The 7,893-nt window shown below is 42.1% G+C and overlaps 1 protein-coding gene across 2 annotated transcripts; it reads right to left on the bottom strand.

The window, feature by feature from the left end:
• Positions 1 to 1,550: 1,550 nt before the first annotated feature.
• LOC109900240 (trace amine-associated receptor 1-like) lies at positions 1,551 to 3,803 on the bottom strand. Of its 2 annotated transcripts, XM_031837080.1 has the most exons (4): positions 3,695 to 3,803; positions 3,461 to 3,581; positions 2,899 to 2,993; positions 1,551 to 2,792 (listed from the first exon to the last, which is right to left on the bottom strand). In XM_031837080.1, exon 4 carries the CDS (start codon positions 2,771 to 2,773, stop codon positions 1,736 to 1,738), a length of 1,038 nt encoding a protein of 345 aa, XP_031692940.1. In that variant the 5' UTR covers positions 2,774 to 2,792; positions 2,899 to 2,993; positions 3,461 to 3,581; positions 3,695 to 3,803; the 3' UTR covers positions 1,551 to 1,735. The 2 variants fall into 2 exon arrangements, with proteins under 2 accessions (XP_031692940.1, XP_031692941.1); XM_031837081.1 differs by having other exon boundaries at positions 2,899 to 3,581.
• Positions 3,804 to 7,893: the final 4,090 nt, after the last annotated feature.

Here is a 7,893-nt window from a genome sequence, read left to right on the forward strand (position 1 = left end):
ATGTATTGACATGAATCCTTTTGTGAGTAGTAAATTACAGTAACTGGACAATTCATCTGCCGCCCAAAAAAGGGCTATTATGAAACATTTACATTTTTTTGCATGAAGTTAGTTACATACTGTTCACACATAGTTGTATATTATATTGATGTAGCTTTACAATAGATCACGTAGTAGCAAATACATTTATATAGGAAGAATTTCTATTGAATATTTTTAATGTGACAATGAGATTAAGACATTTTCGAAACCATGGATAAAACAGTGCATAGATGATTGGATTTGCAGTAGAATTAAAGTAACCCAGCCAGATAAACACTTCAAAGAGAATAGGTGGTGTGCTAAAGTTTGTGTATGGATCAACTATGGAATTAACAAAGAAAGGCAGCCAGCAAAAGATGAAAACACCCACCACAATGCCTAAAGTTTTAGCTGCTTTCCGCTCTGACCGTTGAGACACCACACCTCTACCTCCCACATTGGAATTATTTTGTCTGTCTTCAATCTTTTTTATATGTTTTTTTGCCACCAAAAATATTTTGGTATACAAACCCACCATTACAGAGCACGGAAAGAAAAATGCTATCAATGTGTCTAGGGCGCCCCACAGAGCATTAAGGAAAAGATTACAACTTCCCAGGCAGTATATGGATGCAATGAATTCATCCAGTCCTCTTACATTTGCTTTGGAATATAGTAGGCCATAGGAGTACAATGCAGCAACGGCCCAACTGGCAAAAACCATGAGCCATGCAATTGGTAGTGTAATCTTGGTGGAATAGCGAAGTGGACTGCACACAGACTCATATCGATCTATGGCTATGAATACCAGGTGGAAAATTGAAACAGATGTGAGGAACATATCAGAATGCAGGAAACAAAAAGCATCTCCAAAGTACCAGCAGCCCTCCACAGCCTTAATTGTACTAAAAGGCATCACAGTTACTCCAACTAGCAGGTCTGCAACTGCCAAAGACATTATAAGCATGTTAGTTGGCGTGTGGAGCTGTTTTATGTGAGCAATGGAGATAATGACCACACCGTTCCCTAGAATAGTAACCAGCATAACAGAAACAAAAAAAAAGTATGAAGCAATTTGAACCCCTTCACTGAAGATTTCTCTGGTGCAGGAGGCATTTGATTCTGGGTAACAGAACATCTTAGGATCCAGATGTTGATGAGATGAGATATCCATTGCCAAAAACAAAAATACATTCAAGTTAGAGCTGATCACTTGCTACTGTAGTCACAGGTGAAGGTGTGTGAGTGATGCTGAATTCAGCACAGTCTTCTTAGAAGAATGACAGTGTTTATATACTGTATTGGACATATTTTGGTCACACCCCTTTCCCTGCTACCAGCCAGTTATAATAGGTTACATGATTTACATCTGTTTATATTATATGTGTATGTTCAAGTAATGTACAGCATGACAGTATGATAGTTTCATAAAATAGTGATGTCATGAGCACTAAGCTCAAAATGACTGTTCCAGCGGTGTGTACCTCAAGTAGGCACTAGGAGGAGACAAAGAACACTATTAAACAAGGTGACAGGCACAGGCATTGAAATACATTTATTTCAGGCAAACAGCTTTATATGAAACAGGTTAAAAGCAGCTTCTGTTACATTTTCACTCAAGCTTTATCTTTTAGTTGCATAACTGTTACATGTTACATCCCACAATAATGAATATATTTATTTGAACACACATCATACAATGTCAACTGAAACTTTACTCAGAATACAATTTAAATCTACAAGAACCTCTGTGAAAGATGTGACCACTGATGATGATTCTCAAAGCCCTCCTGAACCAAGTGTAAAAGAAAGCATAGACAATAGGGTTAAAAGCAGAGTTCAAATATCCAAACCAAACCAGGGTATCCCCCAACAGCGGGGGGATGGAGTACTGTATGAAAGGGTCAATGATGAGGCACAAGGAAAAGGGACTCCAGCAGATTAGAAACACTCCCACTACTATTGCCAGAATATTTGCCCCTCGTCTCTCTCTACGTCCAGAGTCTGCCTCTTTAAACTGACGAGATAAATCTTTAATGGACCTGGCCTGAGCCCTGGCAACCCAATATATCTTGGAATATATACAAATCAAGATCATGCCTGGGATGTAAAAACTGAAGGAGGATGCTACCAAAGCTGCCACTGGACTAAAGAACACCTGACAGCCTCCAATGCACTTGACATGTGTTTCATAGAAATCCTCCTTTCCTTTCAGATTGATCTCAGGGAAGATCATTCCATAAGAAAAAATGGCAGGGACCAGCCAACTGGTGGTGATCATGATCAATACAGTGTTATTGGTGATGATCAGTCTGTACGACAGTGGCCTGCAGACAGCAAAGTAACGATCAATGGAGATGAAGGATAGATGGAAGATGGAGGATGTGCTCAGCATAATATCAGTGCTGGTGTGAAGCTTACACAGAAACCCTCCTAGGTACCAACAGCCCTGGACAGAGCGCACAGCACTGCACGGCATTACAAACACTCCCAGAAGGAGGTCACACACAGCCAAGGAGACGAGCAGTTGGTTTACGGAGGTTTGAAGCTGCTTGAAGTGTGCAATGGAGGTGATGACAAGAAGATTCCCAATAACAGTCACCAGTATGGCCAACACCATCGATGTGAACATCGGAACCTGAACGCTCAGGGGTCGAGCAAACCTCACACACGATCCACTCAAAGACTCGTAGCAGAAAAGAGTCTGTGATTTCACAGTGCTGTTGAGGTTCGAAGTATTTGAGAAGTCCATTCCACCTGGTGTTTTAGGCCTAGAGACAAGGAACAATTTGATCACATCTTTAAATGTGTTTTTCAACATTTTTCATGTTTTCATCGGTTATCTACATTTATGTTTGCAAAATTAACTGGACTTACTTTCAAACTAAGTTTTACATGAATAGTGTTACTGTAACAGACGGAACACCGAACTGCTGGTCCAAAACGTTGTTCTGAGTCAGATTATTGGGCTTCTGAAAATACAACACATCCTGCTGATAATGCTTCCCATCGGAATCCAGTTTATTTCTAAAAATAACACAAGTGAGGGCAATGCACTTGAGGGAAAAATGGCTATGGTAACACATTCCCATATAAATAGTAAGCTATTACTATCTTCATGAAATAGTTACACATTTAATAAACACAGTTTTTATCAAACTTTTACACTATATATTCATAGTATGTAAATGTAATCATGCAACTTGAACCACTACTTCTGTAAATGACTAGTATCAACAACAATTTCACATCACAGAAGTTAATGAAGCATAATTGGGGTAGCATCAACTAGTCATACTGTATGTGGTTCTTGATTGAAAGGTCACAAAGAAAGAAAATAGTGTTGGAATGTCATCTTTCTTATTCTTGCTCCTTTGAAAATATGAAAAGTGGTATGAATAGACAGACTTCATGCAATCAACCTAAAACTTATACTCACCTTAACATCTACAAATATTGCGCGTTTCTTTAATTAGTTCTCAGCAATCAATACCTTAATCCCAATTATTTCATTGGAAACACTAAGCACTGATTTTGAGCTCTGGTCAGGATCCTTTCAGCTGAGGGAAACAAAGAGACAAGTAAACACTGTAGTCATGTTGACTTGTTGAACAATTGGTTATGAAATGATGGTGTGTAATATAGATCATGCATATGAAAAGTTTAATCTCACCTAATCATAGTCAGCAAACCATGCACAACCTCCTTCAGTCTCAGGCTCTACGAGCACCTAGACTTTCCTCTGAGTATTATATAAACGGACGGATGCTGCTTCACAGCCAATGACATTAGAGTTTTAGTCAGTGGAGACTCCTATTGTATGTTGTTTACTGTGTCTGATGAGTCCACATGCCTCAGTTGACAACATATAGTCGTCAATTACGGGCCCATTTGCAATAAACAATTAGCATTGTAATAATGCAGGATTATCTGTCATAATCTAAATAGCAATCAAGCACAAGCAAAGATCACAGTATTCAAGAATCATTTGGTATACACTGGGCGACGAATGCATAACTTTGAGTTGCATATTGGGGAGGTCAGCCTCAATGGGTTCTGAGGTCAACACCCTTGTAGGTGTTAAAGAAATTACTGTGAAATAGTTGTTTCTGGTGAATTTTGAAGGGAAAATAGATCAAATAAAATCAAATGCTATTAGTCACACGCTCCGAATACAACAGGTGTATGATTACTTATGAGCCCCTGACCAACAATGCAGTTTAAAAAATAAATATATATCTATATACAAATCAAAAAATTAATAGGAGTTGGCTTCATCAAACAGTGTTTGAGAGATGAGTGATATTGTCGCACCCGAATCAATTAGCGCATGACAAGTTAAGCAGTCCTCCAGGACTGTTTATAGGTATGGGCATTTCGATTCGTGTTTAGTGGACATATTCCCCACAAAGTGGAGTGGTCGTTCGCAACAACGTGATGTGTCAATTCTGTTCAAGGTGGAAGCAGATCGACTTTTATGATTTTGAGTGGGCTTGGCTTTAACGACGCGTTTGAGCTTTTTCTTTGCAACTTTTGTATCTGAGTCTATAGACAAAGCCGGTGGGCTTGTTTCTTGATCCAAGCGGGCCCTGGATAGGGTCTCGAGTGAGAGCGGGAGCGGGAGAGATTTGAATTTTAACGTCCTTCCTGTGGACCTGGTGTCCGGTAATTCCCCGTCTAGTCCTTGTGACTTATCTTTTACACTTTTCACAAATGTTTCTCGCTTTAGTTCTTCACGTAGTGGAACTTCTGGAGAACATTGGTCTACGTTTTGATCATCCTTCAACCCTTTGTTACCCTTGTGCTCTGACACTTTGTGTGGGTTTGGTGCAGGAACGTAGTGAACAGGTTGATTGTAGCGGTAGTCGTTTTGATGGCAACGTGCTTTACAGTTATTTAGACCGCGGAGGTTATTGGATTCATGGTTTCGTGGTAGAAACTGTTGTTGTGCGTCATCTCTTAACGCTCCAATACCTGATAATTCACCCTCTGACTGTCCTGGTCAAAGTTCAAAACCGAGTGGTCAGGGCTCTTAGCGTTGCGAACTTTTGATGCCTCAAAAGCTGTGCTTGCAAGCTCTCTGAGTTGTAAGATAGGCAAGCCAACATGGGCTGCAGGGCCCAAGTAGGTAATGAAGTTAGGATACATGTTCGACAGGAACATTTGTTTAAATGGTAACAGGTCTTCCATGCCTGTTTCAGTGAGTAGGCCAAAGTAAGCTGAACGAAGCCTAGGATAGTAAGCTTGTGGGTGTTCGTTCCGAGCTTGTTTCACCGTGTAGCCAGTGAGCTATCGTGTTTGCGAGTCGCAGAACCACTGAATTCTAATTTCATAGCTGTGCCAAGTTTAGCGTAGTTATTTAGCACGTGTTGCTGTTGTAAGCGAATGAACCTTGTCACGTGTCTATTCGACGTTCGCTTCAACAGGTGAACCCTGTCAGAACCCGTAGCGTTCGGGTAGCCATCCAACGCGTCCTCTATGTCAGCTAAGAACGTCTCAGTATCGTTTGGCTGACCTGGAACGGGGTCAAAGGTGGGGAAATTCTTGATGAGTTTGTCAAGTTATTCCGCGTCAAGCGGGCGGACAGGGTTGGCTTCATCCTGTGGGGAAAGTGAGGCCGAAAGGCCAAGATGAGAGGCCAAGCTTTGGCTTTGTTGGCCAAGAGGCGCTATATTACTCAGTGCCGAATGGCCAAGAGGAGAAGACTGAGGGACACATGTTGGAGGCAATGTCTGAAACCTATCGTCTTCACTCCTTTGAGTCCCGAGCTCTGGTTGCTTGGATGGATAGTAGAGCGTGACCATTCTGGATTTCCTCCAGATGGTACCTAAGGGTGGTATTCTGCTGCATTGCAGAGTCCACTTGAGCGCTTAGAGTACTGATTTTGGACACGTGAGTGTTGCACTTGCTCCTTTCGGTCTCAAACTTATCTGTCATGGTTTGCAAATAGAGGTCTTGAGTACTGAGCGAGAGATTCAGTGATGAGATTTCATCCGCTTGCTTAGAAATCAAGATTTCAAACTTCGTCACCCGAGTTCTCTCATCATTCATTTGGTCAGCGACTTCAGTGAGTTCTGCTGATTTGTCATACAACTTTGTCATCTTGTTCATCAATTGATTGTCTTTGGTCTGCAGAATTTTGAGTAGAACCGTGTTACTCTGAGTAACGTTCAACAAAACTGCCTGCATGTTATCAAATTGCGTGCTCCTGTTTGTAGATAACTCAACAGATTTATCTAGTTTGGAGTTCGACCCTGGGTCTCGACCCCGCCCTGTGCAACTGGGAACTGGACTTCCTGACGGGCCGCCCCCAGGTGGTGAGGGTTGGTAACAACATCTCCACCCTGCTGATCCTCAACACTGGGGCCCCACAAGGGTGCGTTCTGAGCCCTCTCCTGTACTCTCTGTTCACCCACGACTGCGTGGCCATGCACGCCTCCAACTCAATCATCAAGTTTGCGGACGACACTACAGTGGTAGGCTTGATTACCAACAACGACGAGACGGCCTACAGGGAGGAGGTGAGGGCCCTCGGAGTGTGGTGTCAGGAAAATAACCTCTCACTCAACGTCAACAAAACAAAGGAGATGATTGTGGACTTCAGGAAACAGCAGAGGGAGCACCCCCTTATCCACATCGACGGGACAGTAGTGGAGAGGGTAGTAAGTTTTAAGTTCCTTGGCATACACATCACGGACAAACTGAATTGGTCCACCCACACAGACAACGTTGTGAACAAGGCGCAGCAGCGCCTCTTCAATCTCAGAAGGCTGAAGAAATTCGGCTTGTTACCAAAAGCACTCACAAATTTCTACAGATGCACAATCGAGAGCGTCCTGTCGGGCTGTATCACCGCCTGGTATGGCAACTGCTCCACCCACAACCGTAGGGCTCTCCAGAGGGTAGTGAGGTCTGCACAACGCATCTACCAACACAACGCAAACTACCTGCACTCCAGGACACCTACACCACCCAATGTCACAGGAAGGCCATAAAGATCATCAAGGACAACAACCACCCGAGCCACTGCCTATTCACCCCGCTATCATCCAGAAGGCGAGGTCAGTACAGGTGCATCAAAGCAGGGACCGAGAAACTGAAAAACAGCTTCTATCTCAAGGCCAACAGACTGTTAAAATTAAGCGGGATGCAAATGTCTCAACTGGCCAATTGCCAGGGGGAATGCAGAGTGCCAGATTCAAATAAAATGCTATAGAATTCAAACTTTCATTAAATCACACATGTAAGATACTCAATTAAAGCTCCACTTGTTGTGAATCCAGCCAACATGTCAGATTTTAAAAATGCTTTTCGGCGAAAGCATAAGAAGCTATTATCTGATAGCCTGCACCATCTGCACCAGCAGTAAACAAAGGAGTTAGCATATTATAACCCTGCAGGCGCTACACAAAACGCTGAAATAAAATATAAAACATGCATTACCTTTGACGAGCTTGTTTTGTTGGCACTCCAATATGCCCCATAAACATCACAATTGGTCCTTTTGTTCGATTAATTCCATCCATATATATCCAAAATGTCCATTTATAAAGCGCGTTTGATCCAGAAAAAAACAGCTTACAAAAACGCAACGTCACTACAAAATATTTCAAAAGTGGCCTATAAACTTTGCCAAAATATTTCGAACTACTTTTGTAATAGAACGTTAGGTATTTTTAAACGTTAATAATCGATCAAATTGTAGACGGGGCAATCTGTATTCAATACAGGAAAGAAAAGAAACCAGCTCTGCTTTTCACATCTTGCGCAACTCACAAAAGTGTCCCCAGTTCCGAGTTGGCCTACTTCTTCATTGCACAAAGGAATAACCTCAACCAAATTCCAAAGACTGGCGACATCTAGTGGAAGCGG

The sequence above is a fragment of the Oncorhynchus kisutch genome, linkage group LG12 (assembly GCF_002021735.2).
Source record: "Oncorhynchus kisutch isolate 150728-3 linkage group LG12, Okis_V2, whole genome shotgun sequence".
Classification (NCBI taxonomy): domain Eukaryota; kingdom Metazoa; phylum Chordata; class Actinopteri; order Salmoniformes; family Salmonidae; genus Oncorhynchus; species Oncorhynchus kisutch.

What these genes read in the sequence shown, in the direction of transcription:
- LOC109900240 (XM_031837080.1), bottom strand. Translation starts at nt 2,773, where the DNA reads ATGGACTTCTCAAATACTTCGAACCTCAACAGCACTGTGAAATCACAG.